The sequence below is a fragment of the Columba livia genome, chromosome 11 (genome assembly GCF_036013475.1).
Source record: "Columba livia isolate bColLiv1 breed racing homer chromosome 11, bColLiv1.pat.W.v2, whole genome shotgun sequence".
Classification (NCBI taxonomy): Eukaryota; Metazoa; Chordata; class Aves; order Columbiformes; family Columbidae; genus Columba; species Columba livia.
In genome coordinates this window covers 17378413-17401397 of record NC_088612.1, presented here as the reverse complement: position 1 = coordinate 17401397, position 22985 = coordinate 17378413, and the positions used below count along the sequence as shown (strand labels likewise).

General features: G+C 40.7%; 1 protein-coding gene across 6 annotated transcripts in view; it reads right to left on the bottom strand.

Moving 5' to 3' along the window:
* TLN2 (talin 2) overlaps window positions 1–22985 on the bottom strand; it is a 162044-nt gene that overhangs the window by 33079 nt on the left and 105980 nt on the right. For all 6 annotated transcript variants that reach the window (XM_065076153.1, XM_065076152.1, XM_065076155.1 and 3 more), the window contains 15 exons: window positions 21768–21965; window positions 19524–19663; window positions 18099–18192; window positions 15602–15691; window positions 14371–14493; window positions 12931–13074; window positions 12580–12741; window positions 11312–11452; window positions 9973–10154; window positions 8892–9024; window positions 7307–7408; window positions 4660–4830; window positions 3562–3708; window positions 2595–2696; window positions 1105–1224 (listed from right to left, as the gene is read on the bottom strand). In XM_065076153.1, coding sequence (XP_064932225.1) covers window positions 1105–1224; window positions 2595–2696; window positions 3562–3708; window positions 4660–4830; window positions 7307–7408; window positions 8892–9024; window positions 9973–10154; window positions 11312–11452; window positions 12580–12741; window positions 12931–13074; window positions 14371–14493; window positions 15602–15691; window positions 18099–18192; window positions 19524–19663; window positions 21768–21965 — 2049 coding nt within the window. The remainder of the gene's footprint in view (window positions 1–1104; window positions 1225–2594; window positions 2697–3561; window positions 3709–4659; window positions 4831–7306; window positions 7409–8891; window positions 9025–9972; window positions 10155–11311; window positions 11453–12579; window positions 12742–12930; window positions 13075–14370; window positions 14494–15601; window positions 15692–18098; window positions 18193–19523; window positions 19664–21767; window positions 21966–22985) is intronic.

Sequence of the window (22985 nt, the reverse complement as noted above, 5' to 3'; positions counted from 1 at the left end):
TCCTACAACAAGGCTTGTAGCATATAAAAAGCCACACTTATAAAGTAAAAATGTTATGTCTTTTGCATAGTCCCTAAGTCTGTTAAAAATCTGCTGATTCAGAGCACTCCTAGAAGAAAACTCATTCCATAGATAATTCACCTTTATCAGGAGCAATGGGAAGGCTGACGAGAAAAGCCAACCTGAAGTTCTCAATGTTCACTGAAAACATTTTGTAGTAAATGTCAATTCTTATTGTTATATACCTGTGCACATGAGCAGTGACAAAACTGCGGTGCATTATGAGTAAATGTGTATTCATAGTACTATGTGCAGATCTCCCCCAGGCTGTGAAGTGTCTGAATAGAGACGATATTTCAAAGGAGGGAAAGGTCAATATCGAAGGCCAAAACAAATATCTCTCCACAAACTGTAAGAAGGAAGCAGTGCTTACAACACATCCTTGTGAATAACTGTATGCTGTGACACAGCATTTTGAAAAGACACAGTTTCGCTATGCTCATCAGCACCTTTCCATCCAATGAAAACCAACTTGGCTGAGTTTTTGTCTAGTGATAAATAGTTTGTCTCTTAAAGCTTGCTTTTAGCAAAAATAGAAGCAGATAGTAAAAGAGATGGATCTATACAGCCAAAATATGCTTACAATGTTGACTCAGCTCATGTCACACTTTCCATCAAGCAATAGGAGGCCAAATTAAGCTCTTCTGGGAACAGATGCACTGTCCTGTCCCATGTTCCGAGTGTCATTGGGCCAGAGGCAGCGCATCTGTTGGCCTGTCAGAGACACGTGGTACAGACAGGGCTCATGTACAAAAGTGGCTAAGGAAGCAAAGGCAGTGGAAACACATTCACTGCATTTGTTTTAGAATCATGGCAAAAATATTTGAAAGGAAACACATTACCCAATGGTTTGAAATCTGTTGACTGTCTGATCATACAAGGAAAGTATCGCATTTGGCGATGGCTGCAAGCATGGTGCTGCAACCGAGTGAGGTGAATGCCCCTTGTCCCTTTGCTCTGAATTTGTTGCATTCTCTACAGTAAATGAATACCCATGTTGACGCGACCGTGTACAGAGAATAAAGAGGTCTAAAAACTGCAGACCTCCTCTGGTTCTGCTGTAGCTGCGGCCATTCGGCCCTGGAGAGCCAAATGCCCATAGTCATTGGTCATTTGTGATGCAAGTCCTCCCAGCTCTTCTGGGTTAGTAACCGACTTAGTCATCTGAAAAAAGAACACAGGCAAGAGAAAAAGAAAAATGACAGGCATAAGAATAATTTGTTAATACACTCCAGCTTAGAAGCACACTCATTTGTTGGCCACACTGATGAAATGGGGAATATCACTTGTTGGGTAGGGGACTTGTCCTCCAGGAAGAATTCCATGAGGAAACTCAGGCAAACATGCTTTATTAGAGTCACAGTGACCAGGCACTCACAGTACATACAGAGTAATCAAAGAGCTGCAGCCAGAGCTGGTAATTCACTCCTTGACACAGCAGGACAATGGGCCAGGTACATAGTTACTCGGACTGGGTGGGGAAGCGGGTTTTGTGTGTCACAGCCACCTTATTTTATCACAGGTGAGCTCGGCTACATCAGGCTCAGCTGGCAGGGCACGGGAGCATGAAAATGGGAAAAATCTGAGGGCCAATGCAAAACATGCCTAAGGCACAGGAAAAGGACCAAGAATAGGTAGGACTATGCAGAATGCCTCGGTAGAATATCAGTATAAATAACCAACTCTTCCTCTTTAGAAAAAAGAACAAAGACATTTCTTCTGTCTCCATTTTATGTTAGTAAAAGCCAGGAAACTCCATCCTTGGGGCAAAACCAGTTTTAGACAAATTTGTACTGTTTACCAAAAAGCTGCAATGTTGTAGATCGCAGAATCATCAACCTGTCCTGATTGCAACAGCAATAACTTTAGTAACAAATCTTAACAGAAGCATACATAATTAGTCCAGCTGCCTCTCTTAAAAATAAAGAAAAAATGGAAGTACTCCTCAAAAGGCAAACGTGTTATGGTAAGCATTACTGCGAAACATGAGCTGAGAAAATCTCAATTCAACAAGTGTACCGTTTTGTTTTGTTAAACTCAGGTGAATCACAGAAATGCAAAAAAATAACAATTTGAGAGGCTGATCTGCATTTGTTCATAAGTATTACAGCAGTCTGAAAATACTGTTGGTATTTCATGGGCTAAATGAAACAAAAAGTGTGAAAGGGTAACCTGGAGCCATCAATAAACATAAGGTGATATTTCAGTGACAATTAAGCAGACTGATGAAAAAGTGTGTTGGTGAAATGTTGCCTTCTTATTTCTCATTGAAAAGGAGGCAGATAAAAAGCTTTTGTGCAGAGGAGTCACAACACCCTGCAGCAGCCCTCCTGAGGAGGGCCACCCGTACGATCATGCCACCAAGGTCCAAGAGTTATACTGACAAAATCATCACTTCCTTTGCTCCATTACCCCTAAGGAAATAAGGTTATCGAAAATTAGCATTATAAAGAGTTTCACAACACTGTGCAAATAATCCTACGTTCCTTAGGTACACTGAAGAGTTTGTGCTTGATTCTAACCAAATATCTTACCATTTCCTGTGCTGTTACAGCAATGGATTTAGAATATTTCACCACAGTGGTCTGGTAATCAACAAATATTCCCTTTGGATCTGGAGGTGTACCTTCATCCAGCTGCAAGAAAGACAGAAAATTACAACAAAAATAATAAGGTCATAATAAACAGCATACTTCACAAATAATATTAACATTGTGGTATATATTCATTTTTATCATCTCCTCTCTCAAAATATGCAAGTGAAGACAGTGCACCAGGGTGTACAGGGAAGCTCAGAAAAGACTTTATCCGATGTTACAAGCACAAAAGATGCAAAGAATTTCCACTGCAGCATTTTTGAGTGCAAGGTCACCTTTTCATGTAAGGTGAAACCACACAGTTCTCAGCCTATGTGGAAAGGAATGTACAACACTTACGAAACAAAATATTCCTGCAAGAAGATAACGTAAGACTCCTTTCTGTGATAAAGGCTTCAGTCCTGCACACTTTTAACTTGAGATAGGAAAAGCCAATTGTTTTGATTGAACTCATTTAGACTTTGCAACTATAAATTTTCAGTAGAATACTTTACAAAGCCTAGCAAAGTGCTTCAGGCTTTGCATTTTCTCATCTAAAAGTAGTTTGCCTCAAGGCTGGCCTGTTGAGGATTAAGGAGACCAATGTGAAAGATGAGTAGAGAAAGAAAGCAAAACTAGAAGGCTGGTAGACCCAAGACCTCAGTTTAGTACCAGCATGTTACCGAATAAAAATATTTTGCCGTAATTCTGCTGACAGGTACTGCATAGATTGGTAACATGAGCACCATCACCCATGTCAGATTGATTTCACAATGTGCAAAATCAAAGAATCTTTGGGTTTCCTGTTGCAGCACATCGGTTACCAGCCATCGCTGAAGTGAACCAGCAGCAGCTCTTCCAACCCCCTGCACTGTGGATCGGCTTTCAAGTGAAAACTGAAAGAGGCTCTGATGCCTGTGCTCACCTTGCTCATTGCCTCTGCTATGGAGTCTACCATGCCTCCAACCATGCCTACTTCGCTTGCAGCTTCGTTTAGGGTAACCATGATATCGTCCACAGCCTCTTTCATCAGCTGAGCAGCCTCAGTGATGGCATCGTGAGTATGGGATGCCTGGAAGATAGGAGATGAGAAAACAGAGGTGATCAGAGAGCATCATGTGCACAAGTCACTGAGCAAATCAAAGGAGTCATTAGTGAAGACAACACAGTAGCAGCTTTGAAAGTTCTATTTCAGGTTAAAGATGAAAAACTAAATCTAACAGCAATGTCAACAGAATCAATCTTGCTTACACAAGAAAACTCAAGAATAGCAATCACTTGGAAAAGACACAGGACCTTTTACAGAAATAATTATGAAAACTATTCATTTGAAACAGAAACAACAAAGACAAATGCAAAAACAACAACAGACAACATAAATGTAAACTTGTATAGCAAAAAAAAAAAAGATCAAAATCAAGAAACATACATACAGATGAACAAATTAAAGTGTGTGCCGTACAAAAGATTAAAAAATACCACAAACATATACACAGTCACAGAAAAAGACTGTAACAATAAATACTCCTCAAGAATTATTTCTCAACAACTGTATTTCTAAAGAAGTAAAAATAAAACCAAACCCGCCAAAAATCTCTATATTAAAAAAAAAAACAACTACTTAAAAAAACTGCTTGAATACTCAGGAAATGCTCATAAAAAACCCATAACCAAAACAAAACAACCTACAATGAATACAAGTAACTATTCAAAAACAACAAAGAAAATGTACACACAAAACTAAAACAAACAAAAACAAACAAACAAAACATAAAAAAAAAACACCAAAAAAACACAAACTTGTGTCTCGTGATGATGCTCTGAGCTGGGCTGGGATCTTGTTTCTCTGTGGTGTTTCTAGGCCCTCCTGAGCCATGTCAGGAGAGGTATCCAGGGCATCTCCACCGCAGCCCTGTCCCTGAGCTGGGCAGTACACAGGTGCTCTTTCTTGTACCCCATGCACTCTCTGTCCTCACTCACTCATTTCCAATAATCCCCCTTCCTTACCGACAGCAGACCCTACCTTGGGGTTACCTCCCCCTTCTTTGGCAGCGTACAGCATCTGCAAGGCAGATTCTGCTAGCGTCTTGCTCTGGTCCAACACGGTCATCTGTTGCTGATGATCTAGTGTTTTGGATGCCACACCAACTGCCGCTAAAACCAAGGGTTCAAAGTAACTTGCTAGCTGCGTCACCTAAGAAAGCCAGAACAAGCACAGAAAGCATTAACTGCATTTCTCAGATGTAACTCAGAGAAGCCACGTTCCCTGCTTGCCTCTGGGCCATGGGTTAGCCCAAGTAACACTCTGTCCTACTGCTGCTGTGCTATATGTCTTTTAACGTATATTATGCGCCTGTGCGATTCTGTCTCCCCTCACCTTCCAATTCCTCAACAAAACCTCTTCCCTCAGGTGCATGTTGTTCCTCGAGGTCAGATGAAATAATTTTCAAAACTGTGACAGGAGCCACACACTACTTAGAGACATCCATGACAAATGCCTCCTCCATTCAAGGAAGGAATTTCTCAGCCTTCATTGTGGATAACAGGTAACAAATGCACTGGATTTGCACCTCTGTTCATTTTGAGGATTGTCTGTACTCACAGCCTTGACTCTCTAACCCTCTTCATCAGATTCCAGCACAAACCTGGATGGTTCTGTGTTGTCTAAGACACCAGAGTGGACAGAAGTTCCAGCATCACCTCCAGACATGGTTCATCACTGCTGATGCACAAACCCTTCCCAGAGACAGACACATGGCCCAGCCCTGCAGTGCTTCCTGCTGCTAACAAGGAGAGTCATGGCTAAGTGCTGGTCTGCAGCCCAGGAGCTGGCACAGGCCTAGAGGAGTAGGCGAGGTACAAAGACCACAGGCCAAATGTGCACCATTTTTCCCTCAGTTAATTACTTGGGCTCATCACAGTATTTGGAATATCTACAGAGTTTTGCTGGCAGCTTCTGTTGCTGTATTTTCATCTTCATATGGGTAGTCAGTCTCTGTTTTCCTCACTTTCTGCTCCAATTTACACTTGTTCTGCGAAAACATCTGCTTTTGGCTATCAACATGTTCTAAGAAAATAAGAGAATATTTTTATATGAAGGAATATTTTTCCAGTCTGCCTGTCATCAGATGCATCTTTTACAAAACCACAACACTGCTTGGATCCTGTCAGAAATCCGTGAGACTTTGCTTTTCCAGTTTTTACTGGGTGCGTAAACACTGCACTGCTTTGTACTGATCACTCCACAGACCATGCACAATTAGCCTCCTACAGCACCATCTGCTACACCTGAAGCCTCAGGAGCTCAAGTGTGAGTATGTTTCCAGGGGCTACATGGAGCTTTCAAAGGCTGGCACAGGAAAGAAAAATAGCAGTACTTGATGAGCAGGGAAAGATATTGAAAGGTTTCCTCCATCTACATTGAAATGGGGATAGCTAGGAGCCAATAAAATGTTAAGACTTAGTCAGATTTGTTTTCCTATTTTGTTTCTCAGAGGATTAAAGCCAAAAAAAACCCCAACCAACCAGCAAACTCAGTAATAGGAATGATTTCACAACCATAAGGTCTTTTAAACAGTGACAAAGCAAACAGCAGGAATGGCTCTGCTACATTCCGCAGGAAAAGGCAGCTCAAGAAAAGTACTGTCAACTTTGTTCCACATTTACTTAACAAATGGGAGGAGGAATGTGACTCCTTAACTACCTGTTGTTAGCAATCCTGATTTGTTGTGTCCTCAAAGGGCTAGGTAAGCTGAGAATCAAAACTGCAAGTAGTTAAGGCATTATGAAATATTTGATGGTTATCCAAAACGAAGTGGAGTTACTTGGGTACAACTCTGGAAGAGCTCTCACTAAACAAAAAGATTCCTTTCCAGTATTAAACACACTGACACAAAAAACTTGTATTTATTTTTCTCTCAAGAATATATTGTAGGATAAGGAATTACTGTCTGAGAAACTATTAAAATCCTGTAATAACCACAGTAAATAGCGAACACTTCTGGTACTCATGTTTCATTTTTGGACAGAGGTTCATGTTTTCACAACACTTAAAATAGATTGCAAGATTGTTATGAGCCTTTCTTCCACTGAACTCTTAAAATTTTACAACTGACAGTGTAGTTCAAAATGACTCAGTTTTCCTAATAAAGATAACACTACAATCGATAGAGACAGAGCATCTCACTCAGAAGGTGGCAAGCAGGCACATCATGCTCCTCCTTTGAAACCAGTGTAAAGCTGCAGAAGACACCTCAGCAGATGGGCCTCCACAGGCCAGAGGTAACCTCTGTGCACATTCCACGCTTCCCTCTGTGCTTCGTCACGCGTTGGCCAAGAAATGAAGTAGCCTGCTTTATGCCAGGATCTCACACCTTCGCCACACTTCATCAACTGCCCAAATTCTGCTACATGTACATAGTCAAACTAAAACTCTGTGACCTGCCAAATGAGTCGTGAACATGATGGGCTCCCAGTTCTGTGGTTACCTTCAGCACAACAAACAAGTTAATTTGGTCTCAGCTCCAAGCATTTGGGAGTCCCAGATCTTTCCTCCTCCTACATGCTTTTGTTCTGCTCTTCGTAGGAAGTGAAAAAGCTACTAAATCATGGTCTCTCCTGAAGGCCAGCTGTCTGAGATTTCAAATACTTTTGTAATAGTACGACAGTACCTTGTGCCCAAGCTGAGCTGCCTCTCCCCGAGCTGCAGTAGCTATGGGATCAATGAGGTGGCCAATTTCCTGGACAACTGATGTCAGCTGCTCCTGTAGAGCCTAATATGAAGAGAAATTGTCAGTTAGTCTCACAGTTGTTCTTTTATCAAGTTGTACCATGCCATAACAATCCCTCTCAGACCAACAGATTCAGAATGCTGCTCAAGTGACCTGCTACAGTAGGATGCAGAAATCCACACTGTCAGCTTTCTTTAGGTACTTGCTCATTTCTTCTCCTTTCCCCTGTTTCAACACAAGAACCCTCAGAGAGGCCTGCTCTGCTTTAGATTTATATGTCAAGTCTGGGAGAGAGCAGAAGGTGGCTCCTCCTGCTCCAGCTGACAGCAGCAAACTCAGGAGTAGGTGTCCTTTCTCCTTGCAACATGACACTCCCCACCCCAAACCATTCGTGCCCTGCCAAAGATCAAAGAAACCAGCAGTAGCTCCAGTTTAAATGCAAAGAAACAGAGCTACAAGCTCTGCTGTAGACATTGGAGCTAGAAGGAAATATTCACGGATAAGTAAAGACAGAGGAAAAATGACATCTCTGAGGGACAGAGATGAGGACTAATCTCCTTAATAGTGTCTGTGGGACAGGAACATAAGAAAAGCATATCACTGGGCTTGTTGAGACATAAATACCGGCTTTTAATTCAGAGGCACTTAATGTCTTGGCAGCCACTGCAATTTTGCTTGCTTTCATGAAAGGCATGATAAAATAAATACTATTCTTGCCCTTTGTTACATGCCTGTACTGCTTTATAAATAACTGCCATTTTTAGTAACATTTCAGTTCAGCATGGTACCCACAATAACTTCATCATTTGAATAGAAAAGAATTATATCTATGACATATTTCCTGTAACAACTTCTTTTGTACAGCTTCATGTAGCCTGAGATGCTTCTATAGTCTGCAACATTATGGCCCAAAGAAACCACTGGAATACACAGACATGTAATTTCAGGAAGTGATAGTATAAAAAGGCACTGAATACCAAACTGAGAATCTGATCATGAGTTGCTGACTTTTGGTAGGCAGCCTGGCATGATGGCCCTTCCTTAATGAGACAGAGGCTGAAACAGCACAGGACTGGTCTACAGTGCCACCAGGGTCACGGGGCGTAGAAAGGAAGCTATTTTAATGGGAACATATCAACATCAACCCTCGATTTCAGTTATTTAATGACGAAGCAGGCATTAAGAGAAATGACATCAGCAGTTACATCAACAGACTTCCAATAATAGTTTCAGAAACATACCACCTTCCATGTGGCAAGGCACCAGAGAAACAGTACATATCCATCAGTCAAGTCAGCACAGGCAGTCAGAGTAAAATGCGGGTGCTGGATAAAAAAACCTGCTTTCGCCCCTGCTTTTGCCTAGTGATTCTGGTGTCTTTCCAGAAGTGACACACTTTGGCTGGTATAGGATTTTGCCTAGAAAGGTTCCAGTAAGAATACTTCTCACTGGTAGTAAATTGCACTGAGCACTCAGCTCCAAACACTCAAATGGAAAAGCGGCATTCCTCTGTCCGGCTCCTCACCTCTACTGAGATGTCATCCCTGGTGGCCAGACTCTGACTGACAGCTGCAAGGGAGGCCTGCTCAATGTCTCTGATGCATCTGTTGATCCCATCGATGGAGAAATCACATTCTCGCTGGCCTGGGGCCTTGTCCCTGAAAAACACAGACTGTCAGCTGAGCACAGCGGAAAGGAGACAGACACTTCCATGGATGCACATAAGTGTACTTCATTACCTGGCAACACGTAAAATGTGGGAGGAGAGGAACAAGGAAAAAAACTAGCTTAGTTCTACCTATGGGATTTTGTTGCATGTACAGTGTACTTTGCACATTTTTATACACATACACGTATTGCTCCTATTAATGATTAAAAAGAAAAAAAAAATAAATCATTGCCTCACAAGAAAGTGCAAATTCAACCTCCTCAGGATGGTCAGACTGGCCCAATAATGAAGGTGAACACGAAAACACAACAGATACCAGGAAAAAAAAAATCATGTTTCTGTGCAGTGCAATCAACCACCTAAAAACCAAGTCATTAGAAATAAGGTGTTACATTCAGTCGCAGGTGTCTTTTAATGAAGGTTGGGTTCTGAGTACTTTGTCCTGACATGCTGTTTGCTATTTCAGTGCAATCATTGTCGAAGATTGACAAAACTATGAACGCTCCTTAGTTCACTGGTTTGATACCACTTCGATTTAATCAATATCAAGATGTTAAGTATAGAACAACACTTCAAAATTCTCATTAAGAAAGGCACAGACAGGTTTAGTACAAAAAATAAAGAATATAATGAAGAATATTCACACTTCTTATCACAGCATTCTTGCAACTTTGTTTTTAACTCTACTGTTACATTTACCTTAAACTGAATCGGAGGTGGAACCAGGGAAGGACAACAGAATACAAACACAGAACAACCTTGTGCTGCAGCCATTGATTGTGATTAAATACCCAGTGTAACCAGGGAGATACTGTGCATCCCAGAATAAATAATTTCCATTAGTGAAAAATACCACAGCGCTAACAGCCATACAGTACTATTCTTTGTGAACAGCTGCTCAATGATAACTACAGTTTTGTTACTGCAAAAGACATACCTGATAGAGGTGATAAGACTCTTGATAGAATCTGAGACAGTGTGGGAATGCCCGGCTAGCACAGACCACGTAGGAGGGTCTTTTGGATTAATAGCCAGAGAACGAGCAGTTTTGATCAATAAAGACGAGCTCTCCAACATTGTTTTAGCAGATACTAAAATTGGTTCCTGTGCTCGTGACCCCTGTGGTTGGAAAGGTCCAGGGACAAAAAGAAGGTTTCAATAATTATTTGAGTTTGTCCACACTTTCTGCTCCTAAAAATCTCTTTAACAGCATTAAAACAGCATTATTATTTATTATTATTATTTTCACAGATAGTCAGCACAGAAATAGTACTAAAATCATTGCAGTCCAAACATTTTCTTTCTAACACACTGAAGAAACACTTTCCAAGTTTAGAAAGGCACCATCCAGCTGAGAAACAGAAGAAAACAATGACACTTGTCCAATTGGAGCCTATGGAGACAAAACTGAAAACCAACTTTGTCACAGAACTGGCAAGACCCAACCAAGCGTGCTCTTTTTGCAGGAATTAGTTGGACTAGGATGGTCTAACTGAGTCACCACCTCCCTATTCTATTGCCAGTAATCTGGTAAACCCAGGTACTAGAGGGTAGGCTTAGATTTCAGTTACAGTCCTACAACGTAAAGATCGCAACAGCTACTGCATCACCTGATATTGCCAGCTGGAACCGCGGCTGCCCAAACCAGGGAAGAGCAGTTGGAGAGTCAGTACACAACCTCTATTTCAAAGCTTTTATGAAGCTTGAAGGATTTATTTTATTGTGGGGGTTTTTCACTTGCTTGGTTTTGTGTTGTTTTGTTTGTTTGTGTGCTCCTTCATCCTCCCCAAAAAAACCTTTATTAGTTACTTTAAATACTATCCTGTTGTAGTTACAGGGGTCAAGGGTAGAGAAGTTATTCTTCCCAAAAAACCTGCTTCTCCTTATCACGAATGCATCATTTTTGGAGGGAAAAACCCCAGCAATGTCCCCTCAATCCCTTCCAGAACTACTTAGATGCCATTTGTTAAAACTGCTTGAGGGAAAAAGGGATATTTATTACTTTATCACATGGAAGAATCCAGCTAACAAGACATGCCAGTCACCCGAGTCACTTAGCTAACAGGAGACTGGCAGCGCTTACTGTAGCCTAACTAGTTTTACCCTGCTGGTGCAAAATTCAAGGTCAGAGGTGAAAGGCACCAGAACACCCTATGAACACCCAGGAACCCAGACAGACACTGTGGGGTCAGGTCCTCACACTCACTTCCTCTCACAACACATGATTAATTCAACATTTTCAACTTTGAGGGTGGGAGTGGCACATGCTGCCTTACCTCAGTGCTGATCTGCGCTGGTATGCTGACAAATTCTGGATTTGAAGCGAATGCCGTCAGATTTTCCACAGCCTCTATCAAAGGTGCTGTAGCAATTCTGCACTTGTTGCGGTTCTCTTCAGAGAAATCACCATCCAGGGCCTGCAAGTCAAATAATGATGGAGTTCTGTCTGAATAGGTTTCTTTGTAAAATTGAAGGAAAATAATTTAATTCTTCATAGTTTTAAATTGTTGTGTTTTTAAGACATTTGAAAGTTCCTCCACAAACAAGGCTGATGCACAGAATGTGATGCTTTAAGGGTGTATTTCTTTCCTTAGCTGGTTATTGACCCTAAAATTAAAACTGCTGTTTTGCTTCACAAGAGTGAATAAAGGTTTTCCATCATCACGCTGGTGACTCTCATAAGTCGTGTCTTCGCACCTTGCACTCTAAAGGGTGGAAGTGGCTAGCAAGGTGGTTCTTTCCTACAGACTGATTTACAGCTTTTTTAAACAAACAAATTTATTGCTCTCATTTTCACATGAGTCAACTGATCTCTTCCATAATCTCATAGGAAATAGTTCAATATGAAGGACCTGCTACGTAATAGAAGCTTCCAGTCCTAAGACCATAATTATTGGAAGACTTTCAGTAGCAGATCAGCTAATGGCTTCCAGAAAGGTTTAGAATCATATGTCCTCTATAGCCTCACAAGTATTATTTCTGCTTGCAGGAGGAAAAGCTACCTCCTGCAAAACTTCAGGCAGGCATTTGGAAAATAAAAGATTAATATTATCAGGAGACTAGTAAATGGCAGCAACATAAATGGCTTCTGTTTGGTTCTCAGTGTTATTTGTTTTTCATTTTTCTCTCATAAGTATGGTAACGCTGACAGAAATACCTCCACAAACCCCCAGATATTCAGCAACGTAACACCATTAAAAATCTCCACATTCAGTTGCTCGCAAATTATTCTCCTGGTGCAAGTTCATTGAATACATCAACACAGAGGTGTCTCCTATTGGATGGGCCAGCTGCCTCTCCTAATGCTGATATTGCCCAATTCTTTCCATCTTCACTACAGCACTCTTATACCACTGAATGTGTTTTCCAGTTCAGGTCCTCAAAAATGTAATTAACAATTTTTCAAACTATACATATCACAAAAGCAAAAAAAAAATTATAACTGTTCTGATTCTGTCTCAACACGAGAGGGAAAAAAAAACAAAAAACAAACAACAAACACACCACAATGGAAGAAAAAAGCACAATTAAGCAGCATTTGTACCTTGATAGTTTTAACCAGGTTAGCAGTGCTGTTTGCAACTTCCTTGGCAGACTGCACAAAGTGTCTCTTGGCAACGGGATTTGCTGTTTTTGATGAAGCAATGCGACAAGCATTGCACAAAGCAGAAGTATGTTTGGCCACAATTGTGGCAGCTGATAATACCTGAAAAAATAGACAGCACAAATCAAGCAGATTATCAAAGCAGCATGACAGTTACTACACCCCAACTCTGCAGAGTCGCAGTTCTAAGACATACAACAGTTTCAAACCAAAACCCCTTTGCTCGGTTGCAAAGAAAGCGCAGTCATGTGTCCTAACTATGGCAGTCTCACTGCAGTCCTCTGGAATCACCTGTGATGGGCTGCTTGCTGGATCTACCAAATTCTGGCAAGCCATCTGGATTGCTTGATTGGCTCTGGCAAACTGAATTGGGTCAACCAGACCCTGCTGACCAGCCTGACTGTTTGGATCTGAGATGCCAACCAGGTAGGCAGCCTAGAAATGGAGAAAAGAAGAAAAAAAACCTAAGAAACAATGCAAAAATCCATCTTGGTTCTTTGATAAAATTGCCACATGTCATAGCATCCAGTGGACAGAGTTAATTCACAAATCATACTGTGAAGTAATATTACCTTCTTTTTTTACTAATAAATTTCCAGAATCCTCTGAAACCAAGAAAACTTATCCTTACACTTGTGAAATATATTTAGTCAAAACAAAACTGTCTGCTGTTTAAGCAGCTGATAGGCCTGGAAACGTCATTTTTCACTTGCATAGCCAGTGGAAAGAGCCTTAATGGTCACGAGCATCAGCAAATTATTTACTAGATCAGCCATAGCTGGAGGTGGTGAGGGTTTGGGTCAAGGCTGAGTGGAAAAGCAATTCACAGCAAACGCACTACTGCTGAGGGTAGGACACATCAAGTCTGCAGTTGCTGGTCCACTGCTGCTCAAGATGTCTGATGGCCAAACTTTCTTTCTCAATGAAATAAGTTTCATAGCTCTCAACAAGAAAGAATTGTCTCAGCTGTTGAAGTATTTGAAAATTTCTTGATGAATTTCTATTATGGATACAACTATCTGTCACCCTGATACGTAAATAAGGCAATGCAGGTTCACATGTGGAGGAGACTGAGTTTGTACTGAGACATTCCACACTTGGGGAAATCAAGCAGTGGTTTGCAGATGCAGAGCATGATCCCCTGGAGTCAAATATTTCACTGGAGGGGCTTTATCAGCTGTCAAGAGTTCAAGGCACCCAGTTATCAGGTCAGAGAAACCACAGTCACCACTTCCAGACTCTAACTTGTAGTAGCTTAAAAATGTTGGTTATTCCAGAAAGTATATGAGCAGCTGAAACATGTTGCTTATTATTTAAAATGTCTGAAATTACTAGTGCTCCTTACAAACTTTTACAAACTAAATCTTGATTCAGTAACTTATACTGTGGCTGGTTTTTGTGTGCTTCTCTATGATGTAGTAGTTTAGAGCTTGAGCTGCACTCGTGAATTCCATATGCTGCAGCTTTGACTTTCGCTTTATCCTCAGAACAGTTTCCTTTTTAAGAGCATTTCCCTTCCTTATAAAATATGCATGTTATTGCATTCTGTTGCTTCTACAGCATATAGCACTGTATGCACAGTTTCTGTGGATCTACAGAGAGGATGCCACATAGTACAAGGTCATCATTTGTTTGGCCACAAGGAAGTAAATCTCAGATTTACACACCCACAACATGAACTTGCTAAAAAAATAAAAGCACATACTTGCTTTACAGACTGGAGTAGCTTACCTGAGCTGCTGCCTCTGTAAGGCCACAAAGAGCCTTGGATGCAACTCCAACACATTCTCCAAAGACTAAAAGATCTCCAGTTTTTGCATTCTGGGAAATTCCCGCCATGGATTCTCCAAGAACCTCAGAAATAAAAAGCAAAGTTACATTACCAACTTGCTTCTCTGTCCCTCAAAGACAAGGGATTCCTGGCCAGAGCCAGATCTGGCCTACAAACCTCTATGACTTGGCTTCCCAAAGTTTTAGCTAGTTAACAACTTCACTGAATTGGGCACATACCTCTGCATGGCATAAGGAATAAGGCATGTGGATCAACACTGGATTGACATACACATGACTGCAGCGCAAGTGACTATGAGGATGCAGAATTAACCCTCCCTGTTTCTGCTGTCATCCTCTAGCTATCACAGCTAGCCTGGTGCTAGGTACAAGTCAATTGCAGAACACAACAGCCAGTCCCACAGCTGCTGTCAACACATCTGGGATCTTATTTGCCCCCCAACTCACTGACACTCAGTGGAAATGAAATTGCATCTGGTCTGCTGGAACTATCTGAATGTCAGAATGCACATTAATTCCCACAGTGTCTCCCACTGAATTCTGTTTGTTTTCTTTTAAAATTCAAAAAAAGATCTGACTGCAGTAGGACAGATGACATGCACGTCCATTAAGCACTTTCTTTTAGAGAAGGAATTATCTAAAACAATTCCAACACACCAAATAACAAAGACACCAAAAGCAAAGCTTCCAAGATGTATAGCATAGTACATTTAAAAATAACCTGAGAGATATCACGCAGGTTTTCTGATGTGTCAGAATATCTGGACTGTTCAGACACTTCTCTAAGATGTTTTGCACAGAATGATACAATGATATTTCATTGCCAAGCCTCTCTTTTATGCTTTGGGCCATTCTAACATAGCTGCAGTCAAAACACATCAAAGTATGACACGCTCTCTAATACACAGGAGAGGAAGGGAAAGAGGGGTGAACTTGAACAGCATTGCATGTCAGTCAACTCATTTCTCAACGAGGCAATATGCCTTCCAAGCAACCAAAAACTGAAGTTACCTCTAAGAGACCTATTTCAGGCTGAGTTTTATCAAGGAATGCAGCACACGTTTTAGCTGTAAACACTGTGCTGTGTTTTTAACACTGCATATGCACATGGAAACTTCTGAAAATCAAAATGCACTTTACAGTTGGCACAGAGGTGGGAAAAGGAACTTACCTTTGAGTTTTCCATTACGCCCTCAATACAATCAAAATATGAGAGATCGCTCACAGGTTCATTGGGGTTATCCAGCATTCCCTTAACTGTCTGTAATAATGAAAGATAACTCTGATTATTGACAGAGCCTGAAATACTGAGCTGAGAAGAACTCAGACCACCACAACCATCCTGCTCATACCAATGTAATCTTACAACTTGGCTTCCAGCAAGCAAGCAAACCTACACATCAAATGCTGCCCTACATTAACTCAACTGTGGTAACTACACATTTGTGCACTAAAAATCTACTGCAAGTATGGGCTAATGTGGTTTACCTTGTGTTTGTGATGAGTGATTTATGGTCAGCTAGTGATGCTTGGCTGACATGAGGTAATCTGGTTTTCTGTCATTTGTCCATAGTCCAATACATGTTTTCAATACTATTTTGAATTTCAGAAGTGGAATTACAAGAGTGATAAGAAAACCAGCTACCATTTGTTGAGTACTGTCTAGAGACACAAAGTGCTACCCAAGTGCAAGTCAACCAACTGCCTGCCTCTTACTACTGTATCAACAGTTTCCACCAGCACAGCTCCCTCAGCCAGAAAACTACATATTCTAGTTGGGTTTAACTTTTTTTCTGAGGTGATTCTGATTCCTGGGTATAACAATGTGAAAGTCACGTATTCACTGAGAGGAATCGATGCATTTAGATAAAAAAACTTGTAAAAAACTGTAAGAAGCATCAGAAGCATCCTCTTATACGTTAAAAATCTGCAATATGCCTTTTTCTAAGTTTGGAGGAACACGCTTTTCTGCCAAATATCAGGTGGAAAAGACTTAATCCTTCTGACGAAAGTGAAATCAGTAAGAATAGAAAGATAACATCCACATCTGATGCTTGCCTTCCATCTGAGAGAAATCTAGGCATGATTTTAAACCCTTAGACTTTTCTCATAACCAGACTCCTAACATTACGATATACCTACAGTTTTAAGAGCTCATCTATTGCTTTTTAAAAGCTATAGCTTAACTTAAAGCCTTACAAGCAATTAAACCATGAGCACAAGGAGATGTGAAAAAGTCATATCCTGAGAATCATTGTAAAGAGAAATTGAAAGACTGCTAAGAATGCTTTCCCCAAAATATGACAGGTTTCCTCAGGTCACTTTGATACCAGTCTTCAGTCTGGTTTTAGGACTGTGTGGTCTTGCCCCAGTTCTACTTTTCTCAGAAATTAATCTAATTTCATTCACCCAGTTCCTTGGCTAACTGTCCCTCTCAGATAAACATTTCCTGAAGTTCAAGATGCTACAGATCTTCCTTTTCTTCCCAGGCTCTGCTCACAATCCACGCTATTGGTACAGAACCCTCTGCAATGGCTTCTTAAAGCTATTCTACCCTACATTTCTCCCCTAAGCTCTCAGTTTTCTGTGGCTCATTAGCTGGGAAATCTGACCTTTCACATCCCTGCTATTTTACAGGTCTCCCGGTACTCTTTCAGGAAGTTCTGAGCAATGGTGCTTCCTTCCTCCTGCTTGCTCCACCCTACATTCTGCAGTGATTTCAGGCAGCCATTACACTATGGCCCAGTTTCCAGTTTTTCTCTTATTTAGACTTGCTGCCACTCTCTTTGCCCAAGGGGAGGATTCAGAAGTACAAATCAGTTCCTAGGCAAACTCCTATCAATATTTTGGGATGATGGCTGTGGACTTGCATTTTACAAAATCACACAGTATTCTGGAATACACTCCAATGATCGTGGTATCCTTTTGATACCAAAGGGCAGAAAGAAAAAGCTTGAAGGCATTTTATGTTCTCCACACAAAGCCAGTCATCCCTCAATATTTTGGCCTTGTCAGCAAGGAAATATTTAGTTTAATTACAAAGATGCTATTTCCTACTACTGCAAGCAGCTGTCCCTGTGATCAGTGCGGACTCTTTGAATTAGGTCTTTCAACTGACCTGCTACTCCCTATTTAGCCAAACATTTCACTAATGAACCAGAACATACCTTGCAAAAACCTGTATTGACACACGAGCCACATCAGCTTGGCTGTGACAAAGCAGATAAAAGGCATCAAAATCTACGCTAAGAAATGACAGGGAGTAACAGGGTAAACACTGTAAATGGAATCCTGAAGTGGGATGTCAGTAATGACAGCCTATAAGCAGAAAAATCAAGTACTGCAGCTCTCTCTAATGCACTGTTTGTAGTGAAAATGTCCATCTCATCATGATTCTTCTTTAATTCACAGTAAATATGAGTAATAAGGACTGAACTACCTCTAGAGGGGCAGGGAACAGGAGATGGGAGCAGAGCAGTTAAATTCATTCTGGGCAAAACTACAAGATGTTCACAGGGGTTCTGTGCTTACCTCATTTGCAATTAAAACCCCTGACGTAGATACCAGGTGAGGAGACAGTGTTAGCAGCTAATCAGACAAAGAAACCAAAGGAAACAAACATCTGAGCCCCATTTTCATTCTTAAGAACTTTTGAAAGGTAGTAGTACCTCCAGTTCTCTGAGTGCATTATCACATTCCTTCTGCCCAGGAGCTTGCTGGGTGCACAGTGTGATAAGCTGGTTTATACTCTCGGTCACAGCTCTAGGGAAAGTAGAAGGAAAAAAGGTATATTTTAAAGTTAAACTATTCCTCTTGTTAGAACTTCTGTTTCGTTAACTGTACGCTGCATGAAGATTTTAAACACTAGTGTTCTACCACATTTTTTCTTTTCAGTGTTGGAGGATTAACTACATGTTGAACAGTTCACCTAGAGACCTCTTATTTAACAAGGTTCATAGGAGCAAAAACATTCTCACTAAAGCAGTGCCTAGTAATACACCCAACATACAAGCATTACATTTAAAACTGTTTGGAAGCAGTAGAAGCAGGAAGGTGGCCTCTCATATCCCAGCCCAAGTGGAAGAGGACTGCTAGCACTCTAAAAGCCACATTTGTTCTCATCAGATAGAGCATATAAATAAGTGCATGCTTTAATAAAGGAGTGTATATATATTTTATAAATAAGTTATTGCTATTAGAAAGGGATGATTCCAAGATTCAGGACAAATGTCAACTACATTATCCCCACGGAAGTAACAGTCTTAACTTATTTCCTCTCTAGGCTAATCTTTGTGGGTGTAAACATTTTGGAAGACAGCATTATAAGTCACATCCACATGATCTCAGGCATTCACCTGATCTAACATTGACATTTCTAGGTGTGATGTCTGTCTGTCCTTCAGAAGTCCCCTTTCAGTTTAATATTTGAACATTCCATTTAAAAACTTTGCTAATTGAATAAAAAGTTAATTCAGAAAAAAAAATGTTTAAAGGTTTTGAAAAGGAAAGGAGAGGTGATTATCCAGTCAAACACTGAAATGCAGTGTTCTTTTTCACAAAAACACTGAGCAACTTGGCTGAGAAACAGGGTCCACAAGATGAAATTCAGGGCATGGTGGGCAGAACCCTTAAAGTAAGGGTATCTTCCACTAAATAAACATAGTATCTAACCCTTTCAACTGTTCTGGATCATACACACTGTCAGTGGTAAGTAGTCACAACATGATAAAAGCACATTCTATAGAACAACATTACTCGGTTTCTTTGTTAGGGATTGAGAGGAGAGGCTTACTGTTTGTTAGCTACTGCCTTCTCAGAACAGTGATGGTAAAAAAAGTAGATAAAACACACAAGTCTCTTTCAAAAACCAGGCCAACTTTCCCACTGCTGGTTCGATTCTTATTTCCACCAAGCCAGTCAAGGAACTCCAAAAATAAGCATTTTTTCCTCCAGCCTACAGTCATATAAAGAGAACTGCAAGTTCCAAACACTCAGTTAAGTGTCAATAGCAGAAGAATATACAAACACATTATAAATATCACAGAGAAAAGCAAATATCTTATGAAAACCTAAAGTAAGCAACACGTCCTTACCTTGCTGCTGCTGCTAGGAGGTTCTTGGCATTAGGAGCTCCAGGATCAACAGACAGAGACTTGGCAGCTAGTAACAGCTTGCTGGAAGCCATAGAGATGCTCTTGAGGTTCCCTATTACTTGAATCTGGTCCTCTTTAGTCTGCAAAGCCACAGCAGCATAGCATTAAGTGCAGCATTTGCAATAAAGAGATTGTGCTAAAGCCACATTTGTAAACCCGGTTTGGTTATCCACCTGAAACCGTCATGCAGGGGAGCATACTCTGGGAAAGGACATGGACCAAAGCCTCTGTTCACCCAGACAGGTGCCTCTAGCTTCACTTACACATCACAGAAAAAAAAACCCATATAGAACCCAAATAGCTTGGATTCTAACAAAGGCAGTATTCACAAATGAGGAACGGATAAACTTTACTACTTGTTGAACAATGCTTTTGTTGTCAAGACTCTCATGCATCTCTGCCTGGCACAGCTGATCCACATTATTCAGTCAGTGTACACTGTCTGTATTCTGGCATCCTCTGTGTAGCCCACAGGCTCTCTAGCATCTAACTGGGATTACTCACACCAAAAGAACCCTCCAGAAAGTCCTCTATCCCAAGAACATATGTTTCTGTAAGCCTGCTTCAGTAAACATTCTGACTTGGATGTTCTGTTACTTATTTGAAGCCATTGCTCGAAAAGGAAAACATGCATATGTACATGATTCCAGGGAAGTACTGCATTATCCCAGCAAATAGCTGGGACTAGCTGCTTCTGTCAATGATCAGCAGAAGTGAATTCCTTCTAACAGTCTGTTCAGGGTTGTATGTAAAAAGGGTGCATATTACCTCAGCTGATGCGAATAGCTTTTACTCTGTATTTACATTCTGCTGTCTCCCTCCCTCCCTCCCCATTTTAGTTGGCACCCGAAATACCCAGTATTGCTTCTGTTTGAGGCAACTATCTATACACAGACAGACAGAAAACATTCTCTTTTGAATGATCAGCCACTTGTAAGATAGTTATCATCCCCAATGTCAGCAGGATAAGCAAACCAGCAGCAGCTGGAATTCTCCTTTAAGTAGCTTTCTGCAGTATCATTTCTACCTTTGCCTTCATTGGATTGCCTCAAACAAAATATTCTACAGGTCAATGAGGCTCATGGCTAAAAAGCTAGTCGGGTACCTAACTTCTCAGTTTCAGAGAATCAGCCGATATTTAGTGCCTAACTCACTTAACAGATCTGGAACCTGAATGATTAAGTTTTGATAGAGAATAAACAGCACTGTCCAATCTCTCTATTCAGCTATACCTACAAAGCATCTGCTCTATACAGACACTTCGTAAATTACTCCAAAGAACTGGCACACTCAAGACTTTCTGGTTAGTTTTCTTTCAGCAATCATTTCTTAGGTTTACCTGTTCCTCATACTAACTAGGGCAACAGTCTGCAGATCCTTTTTTTCTGTCAGTCCTCCTAGCTCTCCTGGTACATGACCCTCTTTTATATGCTGACACTTGGTACTTTAAATCATCTCCAAATGATCTATTAATGCAATTCAGTACACCTAAACCCAGTAAGATAAAATGAAGGAGATATCTCCAACTTCAAATGAGTACCTAGCCTACTAGGAATAAGTTAGGTAATAGGGGACAACATTCCTGACACAGAGTTCATCACAATAGAACTCTGCCAGATTTAAATCACTAAACAGAAGTCCAAGTGCTTGCTGTCAGATTCATGGCATTTTAGCCAGCCCTCTTCAAGCACTCACTCCACTCTGTAGCAAGTCCACACCAGCACACACCATAGAGCAATATCAAGTCTGGATTTTAAATGCACCTTTTTTCCTTCCTCTACTGAAAGCATTTGAAAGTTAGCAAAGAAAGGGGCTAAATTTTGAACAGTGTTCACATAAACTATGCTTTATGGTAGTTCTACCAAAACAGAAGCAACCCTTTCCATAAGCTTTGAGAGGTTCAGAACACCTTTGTACCTCCATATATACAGCTCAAATTCGTTAACAGCCCAAACGAGACAGAGGAGTATGAAGTTGTATTTCTGACTGGGCATAGGAACAAATACCAGTATCCTGAGTAAAATAACCAGTTACAGATGACTGCTTCATATCAAACATCACCTGTCTATTTGGAGAGGCTCACACCAGCATATTGTATTGTGCTACGAGATAACCAAGATACTGCATTGCAAAATACTATGGCCAAGACAGTCCTTGGTCCCAATCAGCAAATTAAACACTCACTTGTGCTTGGCCAGCCATTTCAATACCAGCATCAAGAAATTCATCAAAATCATCACTGAATTTTCCAGAGGCTGCAGCCAGTTCCCCACTTTGGCCCCGTGTAGCATGGACGACTTCTCCTGCTGACTGATTCAGGTCTGCTGCTGCCTGGTTCAGTTCACTCTGAGCTTCTTGAAATGACTTAGAACTGGGAGGTAGCTGTAAGAGACCAAGTGCTGTATTTTATTGTCTGTTGTGTCACACCAAGCCTTCACGACTAGAAAGTTCATCACAATTCCAGAACATTAAATGCAACACACACAAGCTAGAACAGAGTACTGCAACTGGGCTGCCAGTGATTCAGTTCCAAATGCAAAAGAGTCCAGCTATGGGACAGCTGTCAACCAGAAATCTATGCAGCAATCTTAGTCCTGCTGTTTATTTCAAGGGACAGACCAATACGCAAGCCTTTCAAAGGCTAGAGATGACAACAACTATTTTATGGTTAAACTTTGAATTTCAAAGTGATAAAGTCAGTGGCAAAAGTTGGAGAACTTTGGTCTTCAGGTCATCATTTCCTTCTACAAACAAGCTTTCCAGAACACCACACAAGTCTTAACCCCTGACCTGGTTTTACCAAAAGGCATTGCAGAAACATGAAAATACAGGGTATTTCAAAAAGATGGACCAAATCTGAAATCACTATATCTTTGAAGTTGGGTCCATCTTTTTGAAACAACCTGTACAACTCCTTTTTCATCCACAGGGTAGCAAGGTCACTGGCAAATACAGAAAAAAGTTGTTCAAATCGTATAACCTTCTGGCAAGTGACCATGGCACAAAAGGTGTTGGCTTTTGTTTTTTGTTTTTTTTTAAACATTGATGCAGTTTAACAGAAATATAACAATTCTTCTCCTTGCAAAAAATGCCCATAGATGCACCAAACATTTTTTGACTGACCACAATACTCCCTAAACTGATCACTTCTAGGTGAGACATAGATTATAATTTTCCAATTTTCATATTCTTCAAAACATTAAGTCACAGTTGGAACTTCCAAAAAACCAGCTAATTGTGATCTATGACAACAACTTTAACGTTGACTTCACAAACCATAGAAATATTTCACCTTGCCCGTAAGCTAGAAGAACGGCATTTCAGCCATAGTAGCAGCAATTTAAAGCTACATAAATGTAAACAAAATTTACATGAAGTATACTTAGAGCACTTTAACTGAAT